Raw genomic sequence first — 27,854 nt, 5'->3', positions numbered from 1 at the left:
ATTCTTCTTCTTCTTTTTTTTTTTGAGAAGGAGCCTAACTCTGTTGCCCCGGTTGGAGTACAGCAGTGCAATTCGGGCTCACTGCAACCTCCACCTCCTGGATTGAAGCAATTCTCGTGCCTCAGCCTCCCTAGTAGTTGAGATTAACAGGCACGTGCCACCACGCCTGGCTAATTTTTATATTGTTAGTAGTGATGGGGTTTCACCAAGTTGGCCAGGCTGGTCTCAAGCTCCAGACCTCAGGTGATCCCCCCGCCTCAGCCTCGCAAAGTGCTGGGATTACACGCATGAGCCATCGTGCCTGGCCATCCATTCACTTTTTATTTGAATTTTATTTTTCTGAACTAATCTGAGAATATAGATGACATACATCCAAAGGATGGTGTCTACCATTATAACTTCAATAGAATAAAGATAGAAGAAAGCAGAGGTAGGAAGGACGTGTACTGTACTTCAGAGCATTTAAAGGGAAGACTCATTTAGATGAAGGTTGACAAATAAAAGCATTAGTTATCAACAGATATCTAAATCAAGACTGTGCAGTTGGGTAGGGTGGCTTACTCCTGTGATCTCAGCACTTTAGGAGACTGAGGCAAGTGGATCACTTGAGCCCAGGAGTTCAGTACCAGCCTGGGCAACATAGTGAGACTCCATCTCTACAAAAAATACAAAAATTAACCAGGCATGGTGGCATGCCCCTGTAGCCTCCACTACTTGGGAGACTAAGGCAGGAGGCTTGCTTAAGCCTGGAAGGTCAAGGCCACAGTGAACCATAATTGCACCACTGCACTCCAGCTTGGGCGACAGAGTGAGACCCTGTCTCAAAAATTTAAAAAAATATATTAAATCAAGACTGTGAAAAATTAAGAAACAAATGTGTTACTGTATTAAAGTTACAGTAGTATCCATCAGAGACTTAAAAGGTAGACGCCTCAAAAATTTTTTACTTCTCAGGAATAGCATGAGGGGTGGGAAGAGGAGACAGGGAATTTTATTACCAGACTTTTTTTTTTTTTTTTTTTTTTTTTTTGGTGGGGGGTGGACAGAGTCTCGCTCTGTTGCCCAGGCTGGAGTACAGTGGCACAGTCTTGGCTCACTGCAACTTCTACCTCTGGGGTTCAAGTGAGTCTCCTGCCTGAGCCTCCCAAGTAGCTGGGACTATAGGTGCTCACTACCACACCTGTCTAATTTTTGTATTTTTAGTAGAGACAGTGTTTCACTATGTTGGCCAGGCTGGTCTCGATCTCCTGACCTCAGGTGATCCACCTGCCTCAGCCTCCCAAAGTGCTGGATTACAGGCATGAGCCAGCTCATTCTGGCCATTTCAGACTTTTTGAGCATTTTGAATTTTTTTTTTTTTTTTTGCCAAGCGTAGTTTATTGCTGAGGTTAAGAAGTAATACATAGTATAATTTAAAATAGCAATTGGTTTTAGTTTCAAAATGGAAGCCTAATATGAAGCATTTTCGTGTGCCTAAAGTCTTAAAAACAGTAACACTGAAAAATGGTGTTCCAGTCTATGGAGAGAATAGCTGTTGAGGCAGTGATCATGCTAGTGAGGACGTGGACGAACGAATCCCAGGGGGCAGCTCTGTAAAGCGGGAGAGGGCACAGTGCAGGTCTGCAAGACATCCTCTGTCTCTCATAGGACTGGTGGTGGTACCTATCTCTTAGGGTGGTTGAAAGGGTCAAATCAAATAACCCACATAAAGAGCCCAGAACAGTGCTTACACACTTAATAAATCTTCGCCAGCATGCAGATGGCTCCCTGAATTCATGCCTCTCTTCTCTAATTGTGCGTTTGCACCTGCCTGGAGAACATCTTTTTTTTTTTTTTTTTTTTGAGATGGAGTCTTTGTTGCCAGGCTGGAATGCAGTGCTGCGACCTTGGCTCCCTGCAGTCCCCACCTTCTGGGCTCAAGTGATTCTCATGCCTCAGCTTCCCGAGTACCTGGGATTACAGGTGCCCGCCACCACGCCTGTCTAATTTTTGTATTTTTAATAGGGGCAGGGTTTTACTATGTTGGCCAGGCTGGTATCGAACTCCGGTCCTCATGTGATCCTCCTGCCTCACCCTCCCAAAGTGCTGGGATTATAGGCGTCAGCTACTGCACACAGCCTCCAACCTTCTCTTTGAGCCAAGCCGTAATGCCAGTTTCTCAGACATCATCTTGGCATGTCCAACAAGGCCATGACCACACGGGGCCCCCCCCAGGAGCCAACAGGCTGCCATCTGACACCTGAAACCTGGCATTTGCTGAATGGGGATGTGCAAGGCAGGGGGTTATTTTTTTCCTCCATTAACCTTCTTTGAAATACTGCTGCTTGTAGGAAAAAATGCCCCTCCCTCCCTTAGATACACGCGTTGTGGTGTGCTGCCTCTGTGTAGCAAAACATACTAGTGATCTGAGACTTCAGAATTCTTCTTTCCTGGTTTTTAGAAATACTTTGGTGGGAATCGCATAGGGAGTGATAAATGAACCTGGATCTTAGGTTATTCATCACCCTGAAGGAACAGGCAGAGTCTAATTTTGTTCAAAAGTCCTCCAAGGGAATTAAAAAAAAAAAAAACCTTTCCTCTCAGTTTTTTTTAGGCCTTCAAGAACACACAAGTTACAAAAACATAAATAAGTCCTCCCCACCCCACCTCCAAAGGTATTTCCTAGTCAGGCGTGTGCGAGAGTTTATTTTGCCCACGTGCAGCCTGTGGGGTGGGGTGAGGGTCCCATCACAGGGGATGTAGTTGTCGTTCCCAGGCATCTGGCCCTAAGCTGCCTTTCTCTTGGACAAGGCAGTCAGGTCCAACCTGGGACCCAGACTGTATGACCTCTTCATGTGAAATGGGGGGGGAATAGCAGGGAACGGTGGCCATCCACCTCCTGGGGCTGTGAGACCCTCTTGTGGGATAATTCCCGGAGTGACTCTCTTGGCTCCCAAGAAGCAGAATGGATCCCACCCACCTGCTACAGAGGTACTCCTGATTCCCCAACCCATCTGGCTTGTGCCTTGCCCCAGGAGTCCCCAGGCTCTTTGTGGAGAACTCCCGGCATTGATCTTTTCATGAGACAGGTGAGAAGCTGGGCCAGTGGAGCCTGTATCTGGGTGTGCGTGTGCTCTCAGCTGCAGGCATTCCCAGCCGGGAGGGATGTGTGGCTGAATTCCTGATACAACTTCCGTCTAGTGTTTTATGAATCTGGACCTGGAGTCAGAGAGGTGGTTTCAGCCATGCTTTCTCCTGGAATTGTTCTCCCACCTCAGAGACAGTATTTTCCTAGGATCAGGCAGAGTGATCCCTATGACCAGTGATTAGGCACCTCTTGCCGTCGGTGTGCAGGTGTGGGGCTGGGGACTTCGCCCACTGACTGGGGTGGAGTGGCGCTTAGCAAGGTCTCCATCTGCAGCCCTGGTTTCCCAGGGGAACCAGAGAGCCTGCCCACCTCTGCTGCCCAGGGCCCGCTTATCACAGATTAGGCTTGTCTTGGGAGAAATAATTCTCTTCTGCCAACACTGCTCATGGCCTCATGTTTCAATTGTCCTGTGTCCTCACATTTACAGAACTCTTAGGCAGTCCCTGCTTTCTGAGCCTCCCAGAGGACTTTGCTGTGAATATACAAGGTTCCCCAGAACATGACCCTGTCCATTTTCATACAGTGAATCTCTCAGATCCAGACTCTTCCCTGCCTGCCATGGCCTTTGAAGTAGAGGAAGCCCAGGGGCCGGGTGGTTGGTGAGGCTCTGACTTCAGAGTCAGGGAACTTTGCTGTGGGATTGCAAGCCTGTCTACACTAGGGCTTTACTGGTGGAACAGAGTCTTTGCCAGCAACAGGTGGGAGCCCCACCCCACACACACACTCAAAGGGCACGGGTATTTCATGATAATTCCCTGCTGGGCAAAGCAGGGGGGATCTTGAATTTTTGTGACTTCCAAGATGGCAGCTCTTCTGATGGCAGGTCCCCCTACCGATTCAGAACTTACCTGACCTGGCTCTTCGCTTCTGCTCAGTCCCTTGACCTCAAAACTGGCTACTGCCTTGGTTGTGAGCAATTATTCATTAGATATATAAATAAAAGCTAAAACTGCCCGTGCTCAGCTCTGCAGGAAGAGGCTCAGAGAGGAGACCACGGTGCCCTTTCTGGTCCCTCTCCCACACTTGCTCTGTCCTTGGGTCTGCAGATAATTCTTTAGATTCAGGGCTAAACCCAGGTGTGGAGACAGTGGTGCAAGGTCAAGGGGAGTTGGCTAGACGCGTGCATCTGGGCATGAGACGGAGCTTGTTGGTTGGAACGGCTCGGAATCTTCCATGCCAGCGTAGACATTCTCTCCCTTTCTCTCTGAGGGAACAGAGAGATCTGATCTTTGTCTGGTTATTGAGAACTAAAGCAGATGGAAATTGACTCTGAGATGCGGGTGTTTAGCAAGGTGCGTTCACCTGTTGTTTGAAGCTGTGGCTGTCTTGGTTCATACAAACGAGGCGCTGCCTGTATCTCTGCAGCCTGCTGGAGTCCGGCTCAATTCTAAGGAGGCAGCCATCACTGGAGAATAGCATTTTCTGGGTCTGTCACTGTTTAGGGGGATCCCAATGTGAAACAATTGAATATGCCAAAAAAAGCACACTTGTAAACATTAATTAGGAAGTAGTTATGTTAGTTCCAAGGAGGATTCATGTTAGAGTATCTTCAATTGTCAAGAGCTCTTAATAAACAGTAGGATATGACTTTATTGATAAGAATTTATTTTATTTTATTTTATTCTGAGATCGTGTTTCCCTCTGTTGCCCAGACTGGAGTGCAATGGCATGATCTTGGCTCACTGCAACCTCCGCTTCCTGGGTTCAAGGAATTCTCCTGCCTAAGCCTCCTGAATAGCTGGGATTACAGGCTCCTGCCCCCATGCCCAGCTAATTTTTATATTTTTAGTAGAGACGGGGTTTCCCCATGTTGGCCAGCTGGTCTTGAACGCCTGATCCACCCACCTCGGCCTCCCAAAGTGCTGAGATTACAGGCGTGAACCACCGCACCCGGCCTTACTGATAAGAATTTGATTTAAAGTCAGCTCTTCTAGAACACCTTTATTTTTCATCTTTCCCCACATGTATCTTTGTCCAATGTGAATAGTGGGGTTAGTAATCCGCACTAGAAAAGTGCATCAAACTGCTTCTTCAAGAAAATAAGTTGATAAATTTCAATCCTTTATGCAGCCTCTGTCAGACTCCACAGGGGTTCCTTGGCAATAATACTTGCCTAGTTCTACCAAGATTTGGTTTAATAATTGTGTAATAGCCGGGCGCGGTGGCTCAAGCCTGTAATCCCAGCACTTTGGGAGGCCGAGGCGGGTGGATCACGAGGTCAAGAGATCGAGACCATCCTGGTCAACACGGTGAAACCCCGTCTCTACTAAAAATACAAAAAATTAGCTGGGCATGGTAGCGCGTGCCTGTAATCCCAGCTACTCAGGAGGCTGAGACAGGAGAATTGCCTGAACCCAGGAGGCGGAGGTTGCTGTGAGCCGAGATCGTCCCATTGCACTCCAGCCTGGGTAACAAGAGCGAAACTCCGTCCCAAAAAAAAAAAGAAAAAAAAAAATAATTGTGTAATATGATCAGAGTTCCTGCCTTCTTGGTTTTGCTTCCTGATAGACCTTTGCCACCAAAGACAGGCCGGGCAGGTTTCTCAGCACATCGCCAGCCAGCCAGTCTCCCCAGAAGGCTCAGCTAAGGGTTGGGCTCAGAGTGAGAATGAAGACGGCAGCCCTGCCCGTGGCGTGTCTAAGCCTGTGCGTCGGCTCTCCTGACAGACTGCGGCCAGGAAATCCCTGCCGCAGTGTTACGTGACATTGCTCCCTTCCCTGGTGTCTTGTCCTCTCCCAGCTTAGTGACAGGTCCCAGATGGGCTGGGACAGAGAAGGAATCAAAGCTGAGCTTGTCCTTGGCCAGGTGTGGTGGCTCACGCCTGTAATCCCAGCACTTTGGGAGGCCAAGGTGGGCAGATCACCTGAGGTCAGGAGTTCAAGACCAGTCTGGCCGACATGGCGAAACCCCATCTCTACTAAAAATAACAAAAATTAGCTGGGTGCAGTGGTGTGCACCTGTAGTCCCAGCTACTTGGGAGGTGGAAGTTACAGTGAGCTGAGATTGTGCCACTGCACTCTAGCCTGGGTGACACAGCGAGACTCTGTCTCAAAAAGAAAAATTAAATAAATAAAGCTGAGCTTGTCCAGCACCTCAGAGGCTCCTGATGCAGCTGGAGGTGGTCACACCCAGTCCCCAAGGCCTCCATTGTCCCCTCCGGCAATAGATGTTTCAACATGTTTTTTTTTTAGTTTTGTTTGTTTAATTAGAGACAGAGTCTCGCCCTGTCGCCCAGGCTGAAGTTCAGTGATGCAATCATAGCTCACTGCAGCCTTGACCTCCTGGGCTCAAACATCCTCCCTCCTCAGCCTCCTAAGTAGCTGGAACCATGGGTCACAGGTTCATGCCACCACACCCAGCTAATTTTCCTGTGTGTGGTAGAGACAGGGTCTCACTATGTTACGCGGACTGTCCGCAAACTCTTGGCCTCAAGTGATCCTCCTGCCTCACCCTCCCTAGTAGCTGGAACTACAGGTGCACACCACCACACCCAGCTAATTTTTAAATTTTCTGTAGAGATGGAGTCTTGCTGTGTTGCCCAGGCTGTTCTTGGACTGGGCTCAAGAGATCCTCCTGCCTCAGCCTCCCAAACTGCTGGGATTACAGTCATGAGCCACCTTGCCTGGCCCCTCAATGAGGTTACTGTTCTGTCTTTTAATGAGCGCCTGTTGGGACCTGAGAATGTACGTGTGGAGGTTCAGCCTTGCTCCTAGAACTGAGCTTGTATTTACTGGTGAAGTGTCATCTGGCCTGAAGCGACGTTACGAGGCTACGGCCCTGTTCTTAACCCACCTTCTCTCTCCATCCCAGGTGTTCCTGCCTGAGGAGTAGCTCCCCAGCTTCAGAGAACAATCCTCATGCAGAGAAGGATGCCCTTGACCTTTCTTCCGTTTCTTTATCATGCGTTTCAAAGCCCTCCTCTCTCAAGCAAAATTTTTCCTCTTGCCTAAATCCATCTAGCTGCAATTTAAGTCATTCTTCTCCTACTCTGTCTTTAGGGGAGATGAAATGAATAAGCCGTCTCATAACTCGTCATTTCTCCACCCTTGGGGTTTGTTAGCGGTGGTGGCTGTATTTAATATGTATTAAGCCTCCACAGGGTCTATCTGCTTATCTTAATTTTTTAATAGTTTTTTAAATCAAGGAGGAAAAGTCATAGCATCACCCCTTATTTTCGGTGAGGCCTTGGCATTGACATTTTCTAGACTTTTTCTGGCTGTAACTTCTAGAACTGATACTATGAGTGCTTAAACCAGAGGCCCAGCTGGAGAACAAATGGTGTGGAACAAAGAGATTTAGTGACAGGCACATCATGCCCTAAGTGACAAAGAATTAATGGTACAGGCCCAGGATGCAGAATGGTAGCTTCACAGCTGCATGCAGGGAAAAGGTGAGCTTTTTGTTAGCTGCGAGCCCAGGAGGAATCCCCCACGAGAAAGCCACCCAAGAGGAATGCATTCATGAGCTGCTGTGAGGTCTGGGTCAAGTCCAGAACAAGGGAAATGACGGCCCTGGGGTTCCTGCCCTGGGTCTGACCACCCTGAAACAACTGTATCCTATTTAGAAGCCCCTCTCATGCTGACATGATCTGACAGCTGGGTGCACATCCCAGGAAGCATAGTCTGGCAGAAAGAGAAGGCTGTCCCCACAGTGGCTCTGAGTGGGCCATTTCTGCCCCAGCAGCGGGCTCTGCTGATTAAGGTGATTGGACCCTGTACTGGTGTCCCTTCCTATCCGCTCACTACCAACATCCACAAATGTCAGGTGCTGTGGTCTGAACGTGTGTGTTTCTCAAAAATGTATATACTGAGGCCAGGTGTGGTGGCTCATGCCTGTAATCCCAGCATTCTGGGAGACTGAGGCAGGCAGATCGCTTGAGGTCAGGAGTTCAAGACCAGCTTGGCCAACGTGGCACAACCCCATCTCTAGTAGAAAATTAGCCGGGCCTGGTGGTGCACGGCTGTAATTCCAGCTACTCATGAAGTTGAGGCAGGAGAATCGCTTGAGCCCGGGAGGCGGAGGTTGCCGTGAGCTGAGATTGTGCCACTGCACTCCAGCCTGGGCAGCAGAGCAAGACTCCATCTCAAAAAAAAGAAAAAAAAAATGTGTAAGCTGAGATCCTAACCTCCAGTGTGATGGGATCAGGAAATGAGGCTTTGGGGAGGTGATTGGTCTTGAGGTTGGAGCCCTTGTGAGTGGGATTAATGCCCGTATAAAAGAGGCCTGAGAAAGAGGCTCCCTCACCCTTCCCACAGTATGAGGACACAGCAAAGAGCCCCCATCTGAAAACTGGGAAGCTGACGCTCACCAGACACCAAATCTGCAGGCAGCTTGATCTTGGACTTCCCAGCCTCCAGAACTGCACAAGAAAACTGCAACCTCCACCCCTTGCCCTTAAAACTACGAGCTAGTATGGCTCCATTGAAAGAGAAAACACTTGTTTTTCACTGATTTCCTATCACTGACTTAGACTCTAAGAGTATTCTGTTAATATAATAGTTTAATTTTTTTTTCTGTAAGTGTCCCTCGTTGGGAGAGAAGAAGAGTAACATTTGGCCATCTCTGAAGACATCTTTGTCACAACTGAGAGAGGTGCTATGCATCTAGTGGGTAGAGGCCAGGGATGCTGCAAAACACCCTCCAGTGGCCAGGACAGTCCCCCACAACCAAATGTCAACAGTGAGGGACACCACGGGCATGTCAGGCACGCTTCACTTAACACAACCATCCTATACGCAAAGCAGTGTTACTCCCCTTTCATTCTTGCAAGAACCTTAAGGAATATATTAAGATTTCAGCCCGGGTCTGTCTCAACCAAAGCCCATGTTTCTGAAGCCACTTCTTATGCAGAATAAGTTCAGGGGCAAGCTCTTGCATAACCTTTAAGCAATGATTGTTGGGAGTGCTTTTTCATAGCCAGTTGAGTTATAAATTAGATGTAATTTATTGAAAATTGTTGAGTATTAATACTAATAGATCTTCTACTTTTTAAGACAATCCAATATTTAAAACACTATGAGGCCAGGTGTGGTGCTCAACATCTGTAATCCTAGCACTTTGGGAGGCCAAGGCAGGTCAGGAGTTTGAGACCAGCCTGGACAACATGGCGAAACCTCAAGTCTACCAAAAATACAAAAATTAGCCAGGCGTGGTGGCGCATGCCTGTAACCCCAGCTACTCGGGAGGCTGAGACAGGAGAATTGCTTGAACCCAAGAGGCGGAGGTTGCAGTGAGCCGAGATTGTGCCACTTCACCCCAGCCTGGGCAAAAGATTGAGACTCTGTCCCAAAAAGAAAAAACTATGAAAGCAGAAAATGAAAAGAGAAGTAACTAATGAAATCTGCTATCTTTGCCCAGCTAACAAAACTCTTTCCATTTCACATAGCTGCCCAGATTTTTCCAGCCTTGTTCTGATAACGTTTGATAATCTTGTGTTCTTTCTGGAGGCAGAACTAATGTGTCCTGCCTTCTCATGAGCCTGGCGCTTAGGGATCACCTCTGTTTTTAGACACAGTAACAAACACATCGTCTTTCCCCAGGACCTCTTCTTCTTGTTTCGCTTTCTAAATCCGGGGGGGAAAGTGGGCTGATGCCTCCTGAGGCAGCGTGGAGTTGTGGTTCCCTCCCTGAGGGCCGGTGGAGAACTGAGAGGAAGGACTTGCTCACTTGCAAACCATCACCAAATGCTCATTTGTGAACTTTTGTCTTCTGCTACTGGCCTGGCCCGAGGTACAGGATGGGCCAGAGTGAAAATGCATCCCTTTTGCTCCACACCTCTTCCGGGTACAGAGACTCAGACGCCAGTGTTCACTACCACTGGGGCCATGTCATAGCTGGGGGAAAGCCACAAGCAAACTGGGCAGCAGAGGACACTTGGGGGCGGGAAACAGAATGAGGGACTGTGGTTCACGGCCCAGCTCTACCCTCCCAGGCTGGGTCACCTAGGGCAGGCCCTTCCCTGACCCAAAGCTGTGGTGAGCATTTATGTCAGTCAGCAGCCTTAGGCTGTGAGCTAAACAGCTCCAAGGGATTCTGCTAATTAGCACAGGTCCTTGTGCTCTGGGCTGCACTATTATTTGCATTAAAATGACTAATTAGAAGAAAATTTTTAACAAAAGAGTCAACCAGCTATTGTTTATGGTTTTAGAAAGTGAATTTTCTCAAAGGGAGGAATATGCCCCTCTGGTGTTAGGAAATTGTTTCCTTGGTTTCTTTCCAAGGGTCCCTGGTGAAGATCCGTGCCTTGCACACCACCCCCCCTCCGTTACTGATGGTCTCGGGTGTGTTAGTGCAAAACAAGGTTGAGAACAGCAGGCTTGTAAATACCGGACTCCTCCAAGGCAGGACACTGGCCGGGTGGCAGCAGGTCACATGTTCTCAAAGTTCGTATTCTCATGACCATGAACACGAGAGCCCCTGTAACTCACAGGCTGCAACAAATGAGGCTGCCTCCTCCCTAATGGAAAGGATATCAGAAACCCTTAGGCATACCCATCGCAGCCTGTCCTGAAATTCAGCTCTCACCAATGTCAGGCACCTCACAAAGGATACGCGTTCTTTTTTTTTTTTTTTTTTTTTTTTTTTTTTTTTTGATTTTTTTTTTTTTGAGACAGAGTCTCACTCTGTTGTCCAGGATGGAGTGCAGTGGTGCTGTCTTGGCTCACTACAACCTCTGCTTCCTGGATTCAAGTGATTCTCCAGGTATACCCATTGCAACCTGTCCTGAAATTCACCTGTCACCAATGTCAGGCACCTCACGAAGTATACTAATTATTATTATTTTTTTTTTGAGGCAGAGTCTCACTCTTTTGTCCAGGCTCGAGTGCAGTGGCACAATCTCGGGTTACTGCAACCTCTGCCTCCTGGGTTGAAGCGATTCTCCTGCCTCAGCCTCCCTAGTGGCTGGGATTACAGGCATGAGCCACCACACCCAGCTAACTTTTTGTATTTTTAGTAGAGATGAGCTTTCACCATGTTGGCCAGGCTGGTCTTGAGCTCCCGACCTCAAGTGATCCGCCCGCCTCAGCCTTCCAAAGTGCTGGGATTACAGGTGTCAGCCACCGCGCCGGGTTGGATACTCATTCTTCTTGCCTACCTCTTTTTGATGGTGTCAAATCCATCAGGCAAACCTTAAAATATGGAACACGTACCCAGACCCCTCCCTGCTACGTGAGCTGTGGCTTTCACTATATCCACTCCTGAAGGAAACTCCTGAAACAAAAGAACAAGAGTGTTGAAGGACCAACACCCTGGCCCTCAGGCTCAGAACCCTCCCGCGTGTCTCACGCCAGCTCCCCATCACCTTCCCTCTCTGATCTGTGGACTGGGCGTAACAGTTCCCACCTATATTTCTGGTATAAGGCTTATAGCCTCGTGTCTGGCATAGAAGGGCCACCATTCCCCCAAGGCAAAGAATCACAGAGAGACTACGATCTTGAAGAGGAGGCCTAATTTGGAGCCTAGAATTATCTTAGAGGGAAGACTTGATAAGCAGTCTCAGCTGATAGACGGCCTTGATTAAGCATTGACATCAGGTGTTGTGAAAACATAGTTGTCCTTGAACAGCACTGGCTTGAACTGGTTTGAATTAGTCATTTTCATGCAAATAGCTAATGTGCATTTTAGTGCTCCACATTAGGCCTCTTGGCTCCAAATTAGGCCTCCCCTTCAAGATCCTAGTCTTTCTGTGAGTCTTTGCCTCGGAAAAGGGGGACTGGTGGCCTTTTCTATGCCAGACACTGGGCTATATAAGCCTTACACCTGAAATGTAGGTGGGGACTGTCACCTCCAGTCCATAGATCAATGATGGGGGCTGGCATGAGAGACGCAGGTGGGTTCTGGGTCTGAGGCCCAGGGCGTTGGCTCTCCATCACTCCCTGTTCTTCTGCTTCAGGAGCTTCCTCCAAAGAGAAGGCACTGTGGAGGTCACAACTCCAGAGTATCCGGGAGGGGTTAAACATGAACTTTTTTCAGTAAATGTATTGGAAAATTTTTTGGAGATTTGTGATAATTTGAAAAAGCTCATAAACCATGGAGCCTAAAAATACAAAAAAATGAAAATAAAAAGTTATGTCACGAATGCATAAAATACCTGTCGATACTAGTCTCGTCTATCATTGATTACTGCAAAAACACACAAAACTATTACAAAAAGTTAAAATGTATCAAAAGTGATACCCACAAACACGGATTGCACATGGTGCCACTCACAAGGAAGAGAAATGTAAGCAAACGTAAAGATGCAGTATTTAGCCTGTAACCTCAGCACTTTGAGAGGCTGAGGCAGGAGGCTCACTTGAGGCCAGGAGTTCAAGATCAGCCTGGACAACATAGTGGGACTGTCTCTATGAAAAAAAAATTTTTTTTAAATTAAAGCATTTTAAAAATGATGTAATATTAAGTCATAACTACATAGAATAAACTACAGTCCGCTGTACAACTGTAATAATTTTGTAGCTGCCTCGTGTTGCTGTTGCAGTGAGCTCAGGTGTTGCAGGTGTCTGCTTAAAAGGCCTTGTGACGCTGAGCATCACCTCATGAGCGGTTCACCTCTCCAGTGAATTGCATATCGCAGTGAAAAGAGAGTGAAAAGTGATCTCTCGGCCGGGCGCGGTGGCTCACACCTGTAATCCCAGCACTTTGGGAGGCTGAGGCGGGTGGATCACGAGGTCAAGAGATCGAGACCATCCTGGTCAACATGGTGAAACCCCGTCTCTACTAAAACTACAAAAAAAAAAATCAGCTGGGCATGGTGGCGCGTGCCTGTAGTCCCAGCTACTCAGGAGGCTGAGGCAGGAGAATTGCCTGAACCCAGGAGGCGGAGGTTGCTTTGAGCCGAGATCGCGCCATTGCACTCCAGCCTGGGTAACAAGAGCGAAACTCCGTCTCAAAAAAAAAAAAAAAAAAAAAGAAAAGTGATCTCTCTCAGTTCTTATATATTTTTCATCGTGTTTAGTGCAATATCGTAAACGTTGAACAACACCATGGGACCCGTACAAAGTGCCATTATATGGAAGTGCTCCCAAGAAGCAGAGAAAAGTCAGGACGTTAGAAGAAAAAATGAACTTGCTTGATATGTACTATAGATTGAGGTCTGCACCTGTGGGTGCTACCATTTCAGACAGACAATTCCTCTTTATAAACAGAAAACATAAACGTAACGTTTTGGTAAACACAGTACAGCACTGTAAATGTGTTTCCTCTTCTTTGTGATTTTATTAACGTTAAGAAATTCTATCTAGCTCGCTTTACTGTAAGAATATAAGAAATGTTATCTAGCTTACTTTATTGTAAGAATACAGTATGTAGCATATACCATACACAAAATGTGTGTCAATGGACTTTATGTTCTTGGTAAGGCTTTCGGTCAATATTAGACTATTAGTACTGTTCTTGGGGGAGTCAAAAGTTATATGTGGGTTTTCGACTGTGCGGGGGATTGGCACCCCTAATCCCTGCATTCTTCAAGGGTCAACTGTAATTATAAAATAATTATTTTAACTGCATCTCGATTTTAAAGCCTGGTTGCTCTGGTAGTGCTGACGCCAGCCAGCCACCTTCAGCCTCAGAGCGGTTAAAGACAGGGATTTGGAGCCTTCTCTGTGGCCCGCTGGGTGTGCATGTGCATACTGAGAGGCCAGGCCTGGAAGCCTTGATGCTGCTGACTGGTTTTGGAAAGACCTCCTCCCTCTACCTACCTGGCTTCTGAATCTGACAGTGGCCCAAGAGTCATAGCGGCTGATCTCTGGGGTTTCCTCCACCTCTAATATCCTAGGACGCTGTGTCCAGATGTTGGCTCTAATAAGAAAAGTGGAAAGATACCTGGTAGAGAATCAGACTCCCAGATCCTCATCAGGCACGGTGGCTCATGCCTATAATCCCAGCACTTTGGGAGGCTGAGGTGGGCAAATCGCTTGAGGTCAGGAGTTTGAGACCAGCTTCGCCAACATGGTGAAACCCCATCTCTACTAAAAATACAAAAAATTAGCTGGGTGTGGTGGCGCACGCCTATAGTCCAGCTACTTGGGAGGCTGAGGCAGGAGAATCGCTTGAACCCGAGAGGCAGAGGTTGCAGTGGGCTGATAGCGCACCACTGCACTCCAGCCTGGATGCCAGAGTGAGACTTTGTCTCAAAAAAAAGAAAAAAAAAAGAATCCCAAATTCCCAACCTGCAACTTACAGTGATCACAGCTATCCCATCAGGCCCCCACAGAGATCAAACACAAAGGGTAAAATGAGGCAAAAAAGAACACCTCATTCCTTAGCAGGATCTTTGGGCTCCACACCCCATTGTGGTCTCTTGTTGAGCCAGACTGCATCACAGGTGAGCGCATTCACCTGAACGTGGGATAAGTCACCGCTGCCCTCTTGTCCCCAGGTGTCTCCTGGAGTCAGTTTCACAATTCCAGCATCCTGGACTCACTTTAACCAGGCAGGACACGAGGAAGAAAATGGGCCGTACTCAGAGGCAGTGAATCCGAAGAAAACAAATTCCTTTTACTCAGCAGATTTTATATCTTCCCTCTTCATAAAAACAGTTCTGGCCGGGTGTGGTGGCTCATGCCTGTAATCCCAGCACTTTGGGAGGCCAAGGCGGGTGGATCACTTGAGGTCAGGAGTTAGAGACCAGCCTGAGCAACATGGTAAAACCCTGTCTCTACTAAAAATACAAAAATTAGCCAGGCGTGGTGGCGCATGCCTGTAGTCCCAGCTACTCAGGAGGATGAGGCAGAGAATCACTTGAACCCAGGAGGCAGAGGTTGTGTGGGCTGAGATCATGCCATTGCACTCCAGCCTGTGCGACAGAGCAAGACTCCGTCTCAAAAAAAAAAAAAAAAAAAAATTTCTAATTTGGCCCCCAAAGCCCTTGGCCTTGCTCCTGAACAGTGGTGGTAATTCAGTAGTCCTTTGAGTTTGGATTGAGGGGAATCATTGCCCTCTTCACAGGTGTCAGAAGCATCCTGACACTGTGCTTCCACCCTTCGGTCCACGGCCACTGGGTCAAGTCCGTTTCCTTCTATGACCCTCATGGCTCCATCAGATACATGCAGACCAGCATGATCCTCCCACATCTGATCCCTAGGCAAGTGAGTGGTGAACTTGGCAAGCCTGTGAACCACAGGAAAGGACCTGAGAACCCATCTTGTCTATTCCCACGCTGCAAGCTCAACTCCAGCCACCGCATCAGTGTAGACCACATCTGTCTTCACCATTTAAGGGTAGTTCCTTTGAGAGTTCAGATGTTCTTCAAAGAGCAGTCATCCAAAAATGCATGCTGGTGGCGGTGATCGTGCTGCCCACCTTGCTTTCCTCCTGACAAGACCCCTGTTGATTCGGATGACAGCTCTCTCGATTTCAGGGAACGTGAGCAGGGTAAGACTCTTTCCCAGCCCCAGAGAGGGATCGAGACAGGCTGCAGTTGGTCCTGAAGTCTCAGTATTCTGGGCCTGAGGCTGCAATTAGTCCAGGGGCGAGCGTTTGCGCCGGTTCCAGCCATAGAGGTATGAGGGATGCCGGGAAAGGCATTCTTCCAGAGTAATGGGTCAGAGACTTGGTAAAGGTTTCTACCTTTCTACTTTCTTCTTGCCTAGGACGTAGTTGAGATGCCTGGAGGTAGCCCAGTCACTTTGCAGCTATGAGGACCTAATGATGAGGATGATGGAGAAAAAAAAAAAAAAGCCTGTGTCTGCAGTGACATCTTGGGCTACCGTATCACCCTTGGACTTTCTGTTGCATGCGCTAAGAAAGCAAGCCCTGGTTGTTTCGGCCAGGGATTATGAAAAGTCCACAGAGTAAATATTTTAGGTTTCAGGCCATTCAGTTTCTGTCCCAGCTACTCGACTGTGCTAATATACTATGAAATCAACCATAAACAGTTTGTCAGCCAATGAGCATGGCTGTGCGCCAATACAACCTCATTTACAGACGCTCAGATTTCAATTTTATGTAATTTTATTTTCTTTCCCTTTTTTTGGACAGAGTCTCACTCTGTCACCCGGGCTGGAGTGCAGCGGTGCCCTCGTGGCTCACTGCAACCTCTGCCTCCTGTGTTCAAGTAATTCTCCTGCCTCAGCCTCTCAAATAGCTGGGATTACAGGTGCGCGCCACCACGCCCTACTAACATTTGTCTTTTTAGTAGAGATGGGGGTTTCACCATCAGGCTGGTCTCGAACTCCTGACCTCAGGCGATCCACCTGCCTCAGCCTCCCAAAGTGCTGGCATTACAGGCGGGAGCCACCGTGCCTGGCCAAATTTTATATAATTTTCATGTGTCCTGAAATAGTTTTTTTTTTAATTACTTTAAAAATATAAAAATTATTCTTAGGTTGCAGGCCATAGAGATGCAGGGAGCAGCTATTTAGCTCCCAGGCCTTAGTTTCCCTGGGTTTAAGCTGCCGTTAGGATGATTTTCTGTAACTGGTTGCTTCATGCAGTCCTACTTGACACGTTGACAGTGACGGCGACGTTCTTTATTGGGAAATATGCCTAACCCTTCCTGCTTTTCTTACGTCTCTTTCAGAGGGTCTTGCTGTTGGAGTTGGATTCGGGGCTGTAGAAAAGACGGCATCTGCTACCTTTGAGAGTGCCAGGTAAGCCAGCATCCGGTGCCCTAGAGCATGGCTCTGCACCCAGGGGTGCTCTGGGTGTGCGTGTCTCTGGGTGGGCTCCCTTGGCATTACTGTTCTGCAGCCAGCCCCACAGGGCCAAGATGGTTGGAGGTGGCATGGAGCCAGGTGAAGGCCATACCTGAGAGAGGAGTCTTTCAAATGAACTATCAAGTGGGTGATAATCATTTAAAAAACAAAACATGGATATAATCGCGTGCTGTACTCTAAGCACTTCAAAGGTGTGAAGACTAATGACTAAAAAGGAAAATAAAGGCGGCCACTGACACTTCAGGCCTTGCCATTTTTTTTTTTTATACTTTAAGTTCTGGGGTACATGTGCAGAACGTGCAGGTTGGTTACATAGGTATACACGTGCCATGGTGGTTTGCTGCACCCATCCCCCCATCATCTACATTAGGTATTTCTCCTAATGTTATCCCTCTCCAATCCTCCCACCCTCTGCTATCCCTCCCCTAGCCCCTCCCTGACCCCCCAAGAGGCCCTGGTGTGTGATGTTCCCCTCCCTGTGTCCATGTGTTCTCATTGTTCAATACCCACTTAAGAGTGACAACATGCCGTGTTTGGTTTTCTGTTCTTGTGTTGGTTTGCTGAGAATGATGGTTTCCAGCTTCGTCCATGTCCCTGCAAAGGACATGAACTCATCCTTTTTTATGTCTGCATAGTATTCCATGGCGTATAGGTGCCACATTTTCTTTATTCAGTCTATCGTTGATGGGCATTTGGGTTGGTTCCAAGTCTTTGCTAGAAACAGTGTCGCAATTAACATATGTGTTCATATGTCTATATAATAGAATGATTTATAATCCTCTGGGTATATACTTAGTAATGGGATTGCTGGGTCAAATGGTATTTCTAGTTCTAGATCCCTGAGGAATTGCCACACTGTCTTCCACAATACTTTTACACTGTTGGTGGGAGTGTAAATTAGTAAATAGGAATGCTTTTACACTGTCGGTGGGAGTGTAAATTAGTGGAATTCCACTAATTTACACTCCCACCGACAGTGTAAAATCGTTCCTATTTCTCCACATCCTCTCCAGCATCTGTTGTCTCCTGATTTTTTAATGATCACCATTCTAACTGGCGTGAGATGGTATCTCAGTGTGGTTTTGATTTGCATTTCTCTGATGACTGGTGATGATGAGCTTTTTTTCATATGTTAGTTGGCTGCATAAATGTCTTCTTTTGAAAAGTATCTGTTCATATCCTTTACTTACTTTTTGATGGATTTGTTTTTTTTTTTTTTTTTTCTTGTAAATTTGTTTAAGTTCTTTGTAGATTCTGGATATTAGCCCTTTGTCAAATGGGTAGATTGCACAAATTTTTTCCCATTCTGTTGGTTGCTGGTTCACTCTACTGATAATTTCTTTTGCCGTGCAGAAGCTCTTAAGTTTAATTAGATCCCATTTGTCTGTTTTGGCTTTTGTTGCCATTGCTTTTGGTGTTTTAGTCATGAAGTCCTTGCCTGTGCCCATGTCCTGAATGGTATTGCCTAGGTTTTCTTCTAGGGTTTTTATGGTATTAGGTCTTATGTTTAAATCTTTAATCCATCTGAAGTTAATTTTTGTATAAGGTGTAAGGAAGGGACCCAGTTTCAGCTTTCTGCATATGGCTAGCCAGTTTTCCCAACACCATTTGTTAAATAGGGAATCCTTTCCCCATTGCTTGTTTTTGTCAGGTTTGTCAAAGAGCAGATGGTTGTAGATGTGTGGCGTTACTTCTGAGGCCTCTGTTCTGCTCCCTTGGTCTGTATCTCTGTTTTGGTACCAGTACCATGCTGTTTTGATTACTGTAGCCTTGTAGTATAGTTTGAAGTCAGGAAGCGTGATGCCTCCAGCTTTGTTTTTGTTTTGTTTAGGATTATCTTGGCTATGGGGGCTCTCTTTTTTGCTTCCATGTGAAATTTAAAGTGTTTTTTTCCAATTCTTTGAGGAAAGTCAGCGGTAGCTTGATGGGGATAGCATTGAATCTGTAAATTACTTTGGGCCATATGGCCATTTTCACAATATTGATTCTTCCTAACCATGAGCATGGAATATTTTTCCATCTGTTTGTGTCCTCTCTTAATTCCTTGAGTGAGGTCCTTCACCTTTCTTGTTGTATTCCTAGGTATTTTATTCTCTTTGTAGCAACTGTAAATGGGAGTTCACTCATGATTTGGCTCACTGTCTATTATTGGCGTATAGAAATGCTTGTCATTTCTGCACATTGATTTTGTATCCTGAGACTTTACTCAAGTTGCTTATCAGTTTCAGGAGATTTTGGGCTGAGACGATGGGGTCTTCTAAATATGCAATCATGTCGTCTGCAAATAGAGACAATTTGACTTCCTCTTTTCCTAGTTTAATACCCTTTATTTCTTTTTCTTGCCTGACTGTCCTGGCCAGAACTTCTAATACTATGTTGAATAGAAGTGGTGAGAGGGTGCACCCTTGTCTTGTGCCAGTTTTCAAAGGGAACGCTTCCAGTTTTTGCCCATTCAGTATGATATTGGCTGGGTGTTTGTCATAAATAGCTCTTATTATTTTGAGATGAGTTCCATCAATACCTAATTTATTGAAAGTTTTTAGCATAAAGGGCTGTTGAATTTTGTCGAAGGTTCAGGCCTTTCCTTTTTGAAGCCCTCCCTCTGTCTGTCTTGATGCTGGGCTCTCCTGGTTTCCCTCTCTTTCCACCTGCTCCTGGAAAGGCCCTTTGGTGCTGGCCTCTCACCCTACGGCCTGTTCTTGAGTGGTGATGTTCCCAGGACCTGAATCTGAAGCATCCTTCCTTCTCACTGAACGCACCATCCCTGAGCAACCTTCTTCGTTCTCATGACTTTATTTTCCATCTGTTTGTTGGTGATACCCAAGCTGATCTCAAGCTGAGACCTTTGTCCTGAACGTGTTCCTATTTGTCTCCATCTGCTGTCGCGTGGAACCTGCCCCTTCTCCAGGGTTCCCTGTCCCTGCCGTCACTCTCCGTGCCTCATTTTCCCTCACCTTCCACACACAAGCACTGGGCCTTGTAAAATCTTTGCTCTTCTGCCTGCCTGGAAGTAAACAGGGCGTAAGTAAGGCCACAGCCTTGGGATCCCACGATGTCCTCTAGACGTCGTGCAGGTGGGGTCTCTGTGGTCCACCCTGGCCCACAAGCCATAAATGCCGCCGCCTGCAGGGTGGAGCCTCCTCTCCAAAGGCAGCAAACTCAGGTGCCTTCAGGGGACTAAAAGATCATTAAAACGGGTGGAGACAGTCAGGTGAAGACATTGGGAACCATGAGGACTGAGGTGAACTTAAAGCAGCTGTGCACTGTTTAAAGGTACTTGAATTCACAATTATTTTAAAACATAATTCAGTGCGGTGGCTCAGGAGCGACTGGTGTATCACTCCCGTAGCTCATCCACTGTCTTCAGACTGACACAATCCCAGCATATGCTCCCCACCTCCCGCAAGGAAATAGCATCCCCTCCTGTAGCAGTTGATCGTGACTGTCAGAAACTACTTTCTCGTCTAACGCCGTTTCCATCCTTCCCTGGTTACCAAGCCTGCGTAGGGCCTGTTTAAGCGCCCTGAGGACTGTGTTCAGACCACCTCCTTGCCTGTGTTTCCCCAGCCGAAGTGGAGCCCCTGTGTGTTCAGTGCGGTCACTGCTGGTCACTGAATTCTAAGGCTGCGTGTGAAGAGGCGTGCCTGCCCCATGAAGCCCCGAATATGTGCATGGGCTGAAATGTTCTAGGACAAAACTTTTCTTGTTCTCAACTTGATATTCCTGCCTCTCAGACTCCCAAGTCATTCATTAAAATGATGCCGATGGTAAAAACATGAGACAGTAGAGAAGGAAGGCAGAGGCTTTGGAAAGTAAGAAATGTCACCCAAAACAAGGGCTAATTATGAGTCATCACACCCTGCAGACTGCTCTTCTCAGCGCTGGGCCTGGGGTGGGGGCATGTGGCTCTTTTGCCCCTGGCACAGCAGTTTTGATCCTGACTTCACTAGACCACAGGAGACTTCAGAGTCAAGCAGGATCCACGGGGCTGAAGAGCCCTGAGGGTCTGACCTTATAAACATCCAAAGGCCAGGTCCTCCTGGAGCGCAGGAAACCGCACACACTGCAGGAGGTCTGTGCCCGGCAAGTGACAGCTGTGCCCTAGGCGTGGAACTCACAGGCCAGGCTCTCTGTCTGGTGGCAGCACGTCCCCCGCGACATCACGATGTCAACTCCAATGTTCCTCTGCTCTGTCACCTGCCCTTTCTGCCAATCTTCATAAGTATTTCGGAAGAAAGTGGAGCAAAAATATTTCCAACTCAGCTCCTCCCTTCCCTTGACCAAACAGATTCTCTCTGAGTTCTAAAAGCCCTTGACAGGATCCTCTAATTGGGGTTGAGTCAGGGCAGCAGGCCTTGGTGGCTTCAGCCTCACGAGACCCTTCTCTGTACAAGCATATCGCTGGAGGGTCCGTATGCTCCCACACCTGACCCACTGCTGTCACAGCCTGAGGGGCAGGAATGGTGGAGCTCCGCTGTCATTGCCACTATGTCCACAGAGTACTGGCGGTAGGGCCCCTCTGTAATGCAGGCTGCAGAGAAGGAAAGGGCAAAGAACACTCCCTTAAGCAGACCCTTCAGCCCATTCTCCCCCATTTGAAAAACACGTAGAGTTTGTGATTTGGGTTCCTCCTTTCTAAACGTCTCTGCTTTTCTTCTTGGGTAGCAAGATGGAGATCAGCCCCCAGGGCAAGGCCTGTTAGTTTTCTCTGCCTTTAGTTCATACTACACATGGGATTTCATGGGAGGATAGGGACTAGAGGATAGTGGAAAGTGAGGACTTCCCACTTGAGTAGCCAAGAGGGAAAGGCGTGTGCTGAACTGTGGCCTGGACAGGCAGAGCCTGCCACCCTGCAGGGCTGTAGAATGTTCAACCAATAAGTAACAGATCAGGGTCAGTGTTGTGCCTGTTGACACAAAGAGGTCGAGGGATGCAGCTTCCAGTTGTCTCATAATGCTGGGACTTTTGAACCAGCATCTGTGCCTGTGTGTAGGGTGGAAGCCAGCTCTGCAGAAACAGGAAGAGGGCTGCCATGGTGTTCATACGCCGAGGCGGCATCTTGCCTTAGATTAGCGCCTGCAATCCAGGACGAAACTTCTGCTTGATAGATTGCACTAAATCCACCCACACTCATTTCTCAATTTGTTTCAAGAAGGAAAAGAAAAGGCACTGACACTGTAAGATGATTAAAGCAGAAAGTGAACGGGCAACGCTCTTGGAGGAGGCATTGGAGTCGTGCGGTTCTCAGCATTTGACTAAGGCAGCATGAGGCCAGGACCACTGTGACGTGGAGTGCCAGGCAGAGGGTCTGTGCACCTGCCCCTGTCTGCCCAGAATCTCCCAACGCAGCCAGTCCTCTGGGAAGGTGTCTCCACTGAGGCTGCGGATGCTTGGCTCTCTGCTGAGCAGTCCTGGTCTCCACTCACTCATTCATTCACTCACTTACTCACTCATTCATTCATTCATTCTTTAGTGAGTACTGCTGTGTGTCCTGCAACGTGCTAGTCACTGCAGAAAACACAACTGGTATGAAACACCTCTTCTAAGAAGATGAACATTTGTCACTAATACTTCCAGTAACATGGTGAGCTCAGCTGACATGGATGTCCCATGGCAAACAAACAAACTAGTAAACATGGTTTTACTACGCAGCCAAGGACTAAGGAGAAAGAAATGCCAGATGCTAGAAATCAAGGGAAACATCAAAGACATCATGGTAGGTGGTTTCAGATCTTCATAGAGGTTCAAAGGACTGAGGGTTGGACGTCATGCCCAGCTTGATCCCAGCTACTTGGGAGGCTCATGCAGGAGCGCCTGAACTCAGGAAGCGGAGGTTACAGTGAGCTGAGATCTCGCCACTGCACTCTAGCCTGGACAGCAGAGTGAGACTCTGTCTCAAAAAAAAAAAAAAAAAAAAAAAAAAACAGGCCAGGCACGGTGGCTCACACCTGTAATCTCAGCAGTTTGGGAGGCTGAGGCGGGTGGATCACCTGAGGTGAGGAGTTCAAGACCAGCCTGACCAATGTGGTGAAATCCCATCTCTACTAAAAAAAGAAAAAATTAGCTAGGTGTGGTGGTGGGTGCCTGTAATCCCAGCTACACGGGAGGCAGAAGCAGGAGAATTGTCCATGGGGTGAATGGAGCCTTGCCCTTGGATGTTGGAGCTGAAACGGCCCAGCCTAAAGACCAGGGCTGTAGGCATTGCCTTTCTGTAAAAGGGTTTATAAAACTCCACCCACTGGTCCAGGAAGTTACACGTGGAGCTTGTCCTCTCTCCAGCATCTTGGACAGATAGAGAGGGTGAAGGGAGGATTAAGCTATGTGCAGAATAGAACCCCAGAGCTCCATCACACAAGGGTGTACGGTACCAACTTTTATACTCATCTTGTACCAGAAACCCCAAATAAAGAAATTAACATAAAAACAGGCCTAGGGTAATAGACATCTTTTAGGCTCTAGCAGGAGTAATCATAAAGCCCTACACAAAGCTCTAACTTTTCCGCTAACCAGGCACAGCAGATGCCTGGGACCAAGGAGAGGGACTCTTAAGTCTGGTTACACTTACACTCACATAGAAAATAAAACAGAGACAAACCGCATAGGGAAACATGCCGCTGCGCAGCAAAGATACCACTAACAAAACTAGAAATAAGAAAACTACATGAGAAATGCATCAGGCAGACGCAAACTGAGGGGCCGAATCCCTGATCACACTCCTCAAAACTGCCAAGATGGTCCCAAAACAAGGGAAGTCTAAGAAATAGTCCGGAGGGGATGAAGGAGACTAAATGTAAGGTGCTGTTCTAGATGAGATCTTTGTATAGAAAGCAGATGTTAGGGAGGAACTAGTGAAATCCAAATACACTGTACAGTGTAGTTAAAAGTAATGCACCTGGCCAGGTGCGGCGGCTCACGTCTGTAATCCCAGCACTTTTGAGAGACTGAGGCGGGCAGATTCCTTGAGGTCAGGAATTTGTGACTAGCCTGGCCTACATGCTGAAACCCTGACTCTACTAAAAATACAAAAATTAGCCGGGCATGGTGGCAGGTGCCTTTGATCCCAGCTACTTGGGAGGCTGAGGCAGGAGTGCTTGAACTCCGGAGGCGGAGATTACAGTCAGCTGAGATCTCGCCACTGCACTCCAGCCTGGCCAACAGAGCAAGCCTCTGTCTCAAAAAGAAAAAAGAAAAAAAGAAAAAAGAAAAAGCCGGGCATGGTGGCTCACACCTCTAATCCCAGCAGTTTGGGAGGCTGAGGCGGGTGGATCACCTGAGGTCAGGGGTTCGAGACCAGGCTGACCAATGCAGTGAGACCCCATTTCTACTAAAAAAACAGAAAATTAGCCAGGTGTGGTGGTGGGCACCTGTAATCCCAGCTACTTGGGAGGCTGAGGCAGAAGAATCACTTAAACCTAGGAGGTGGAGGTTGCAGTGAGCTGAGATCACACCATTGCACTCCAGCCTGGGCAACAAAGCAAGACTCTGTCTCAAAAAGAAAAAAAAGTAATGCACCAATCTGGGTTCCTTAGTATAACCAGTGTTCCATCCGGTGTGAGATGTTAATGATAGGGTAAACTGAGTGCAGGGTCTACAGGAACGCTCTGTACTATCTTTGAGCTTTTCTGTAGACCTAAAGCTAATCTAAAATGAAAGGTTTATTTTAAAAACAAACAAACAAACAAACAAACAAAAACATAAGCCTGCAAAAAATGAAAGCACTTTTTAATAACTTAAGGGATGGATTTATAATAATAAAATATAATAGTTTTACAAAAGACACCAAGGAGGAAAACCACCCCTGTGATCCAATCACCCCTCACCACCTCCTCCCCCCACATTGGGGATTGAATTCCACATGAGATTTGGGCAGAGACACAGATCCCTACCACATCCTCCAGGGACTGAGACTGAATCTGGAGATACCACAGGCAGAGACGGATTCTCTATGCAGAAAGTTCAACTCACGGATTTCTGAGCTCTAATTGAAGACAAGGGAAGGCTGCCTTCAAATTGCCAAGAAAAAGTAACTCTCATTCTAAAGTAGAAGCTGGCGACCTTTCTCTTAAAGTTCCAGATGGCCTGTGGACCACATGATCTTTGTCACAACTACCTGACTGACTGTCTTGGATGTGCCAGGGTAGCCCTAGACAATACATAAAGAAATACACGTGGCTGGCCGGCACAGTGACTCACGCCTGTAATCCCAGCACTTTGGGAGGCTGAGGTGGGCAGATCCCCTCAGGTCAGGAGTGAGACCATCCTGGCCAACATGGTGAAACCCCATCTCTACTAAAAATACAAAAAAATTAGCTGGGCATGGTGGCACACGCCTGTAGTCCCAGTTACTTGGGAGGCTGAGGCAGGAGAATTGCTTGAACCTGGGAGGTGGAGGTTGCAGTGAGCCAAGATCGCGCCATTGCACTCCAGCCTTGGGGACAAGAGTGAAACTTCATCTCAATAAAAATAAGAAGAAATGGGCGTGGCTATCCCCAGTTCAAGTTTATTTACAGAAATAGGTTGTGGGCTCCTGGGGTGAAGTTTGCCCATACCTAGTCTATTGCCAAGTTGAAGTTTTCCCTGAGAGCAAATATAGACCGCCAGGTTTACTACTTATTAACCGTTGATACAGGATCTTCGTAGAAAGTATTTCAAAGCAAAAGGGAAAAGAAGACATTAGTAAATTATGCTAGGTCTGGCGTGGTGGCTCACGCCTGTAATTCCAGCACTTTGGGAGGCTGAAGCAGGAGGATCACTTGTGCCCCAGAAATCTAGGCTAGCCAGGGCCACATAGGGAGACCCCCCATCTCTATAAAAAATGAAAAAGTCAGCTAGGCATCATAATGTGCACCTGCGGTCCCAGCTACTCGGGGGGCTGAAGCAAGAGGATGACTTGAGCCTGGGAGATCGAGGCTACAGTGAGCTGTGATTGGGTCACTGCCCTCTAGCCTGGGTGACAGAGCAAGACCTCGTCTCAAAAAAATAACAATAAATATACTAGCGAATTTAAAAGGACAATTATACTAACAGAGAGAGAGGAATAGGCTGGAGGAGGGAAGAGAGAATACACGAACGAATAAAAAATACTGGGAAGAGAGACGGAAAATCAGACTGAAATAATCCAGCCGTCTGATGGTAGAATGTATCTCTTCAAAGAGGTTTAGCTTTTTAAAATTACAGTTCTAAGTAATTAACAAGTGGCACACTTAAAATAGGACGTGGTAAAGTTGAAAAGAAAGGAATGAAGAAAGATACAAGGCAAATGCGAATCTGAAGAAAGCAGGTATTACAGATTTTGTCTCGGACAAACCAGACTTGAAGGCAGAAAGCCAGATAAGAGATAAAGGTCCGTACTTAAGGAAAGAGGAAGTCATGTACCAGAATGACATCATGATTTGTGTTTGTAGGCACCTAGCAACATAAGCCTCGAACCATTTAAAGGAAAATTCATCAGAATTGCAAGGAGAAATACAATCCTGGTGGGGGGTTTTCATGTCCTTGTCTGATACTTGTAGATTATGCAGATGTTAAGTTAACAAAATGAATACAGTGGACGTACATAAACTCCAACCCAGCCATTAGAAAGCTTACATTCATTTCAAGCCATTTGAGGGTTTCTAAAATGGATTAGGGTGCTCTGCCACAGAGAGAGTCAGAATACATGCCCAAGATCAATACCATTCAGGCCACATTGTCTGACTTCAATGTGATATAATTGAAAATCAACAGCAGAAAAGATAGCCATAGTAATTTATTAATGGGCAGTTAAGCCCACAGGCAGCAGAAGATTAACACAGTCCAGGCTCCCAAGGGCTTGATCCAAGCCAGACTAAGAAACCAACAGAACAGGCAAGCTGTTTGCTCATCTCAGGGGCTCTTATAGAATCGGCTACATTTCATCAGGAGCATAGGAGTGGTCATCTTGAGTAAGAAAATATAAGGGCAGGTAAGGCTGTGAGCAAATGCCAAGGTAGGTGCCAAGGTTCTTTCAGAGCTGGTGGACAAACAGATATGACAGATGACAGAATTTGCTGGTGCTTTAGAGAAGGTAAATCTAACGGATTGGATTGGCTGGTTGCAGTGGCTCCTGCCTATAATCCCAGCACTTTGGAAGGCTGAGATAGGCAGGTCGCTTGAGCCCAGGAGTTCAAGACCAGCCTGGGCAACGTGGTGAAACCCTGTCTCTATAAAAAATGTAGAAAAATTAGCCAGGTAGGGTGGCATGCACCCGCAGTCCCAGCTACTCTGGAGCCTGAGGTGGGAGCCTAGGTTGAAGCTGCAGTGAGCCATGATTGTGCCACTGCACTCCAGCCTGGGAGATACACTGTACCTCAAAAAATAAAATAATAAATAAAGGGTTGGATTGAGGCAGGAAAAAAAACAAGTGTATGACTCAGCAAAAAGTTGGCAGCTATCATGGGTTCTGATGCAGGCAAGAGACATCACCAAGGACATAACTCATTCATCTGGCTAAGACGAAATAATTTGGGAGAGCAGGTGGGGGAGATCGACCAGTGTGAAGAATGCAGCAATTGGCAAAGAATATTTACGGACCACTCACGGCTGTGTGTTTTAGCAGCAACAAAGAAGATACAGGATGCTGTGATGACAATGAGAGTCAGGACTGATCCCAGGAAGAGCTGTTGCAGACAGAACCCACAGACAGCGTCTGCCGGCTGAGATTGTTGTTGCATGAAAGGGAGAAGGGAGAATTTGAGTCCAGGTGACAGGAGACGTAGGTTAATCTCGTGCTGTGGAGCAGATGAGAGGGTAGAAGGACTGCTCTCACACCGATTGTGGAAAGCATTACCCAGCACAGGCCCAGGGTACACGCGCACCAAGCTAACTGAGCCAGGTAGCTTCCGGCTCTTGGCAGACCATGGTGTACCAGCCACATTTGGCCCAACACCTGTTTCCGGAAACGAGGCTTGATTGGCGCACAGGCAGAGCCATGGGTTTGCATACGGTCTGTGGTTCCACAGGTGCTGCAATGGCTGATCTGCATAATGGCCAGAGAAATCTCAAGGCTGAAAAGCTGAAGATATTTACTATCTGACTTCCCCTTTCCTTTTTTT

General features: G+C 47.2%; 1 protein-coding gene across 4 annotated transcripts in view; it reads left to right on the top strand.

The window, feature by feature from the left end:
• SLC39A11 (solute carrier family 39 member 11) overlaps window positions 1–27,854 on the top strand; it is a 462,191-nt gene that overhangs the window by 355,482 nt on the left and 78,855 nt on the right. For all 4 annotated transcript variants that reach the window (XM_017535605.2, XM_017535603.2, XM_017535604.2 and 1 more), the window contains one exon: window positions 16,647–16,716. In XM_017535605.2, the coding sequence (XP_017391094.1) occupies window positions 16,647–16,716 (70 nt within the window). The remainder of the gene's footprint in view (window positions 1–16,646; window positions 16,717–27,854) is intronic.

Source organism: Cebus imitator, unplaced genomic scaffold (genome assembly GCF_001604975.1).
Source record: "Cebus imitator isolate Cc_AM_T3 unplaced genomic scaffold, Cebus_imitator-1.0 Scaffold93, whole genome shotgun sequence".
NCBI lineage: Eukaryota > Metazoa > Chordata > Mammalia > Primates > Cebidae > Cebus > Cebus imitator.
This window is presented reverse-complemented; position numbering and strand designations above follow the sequence as displayed.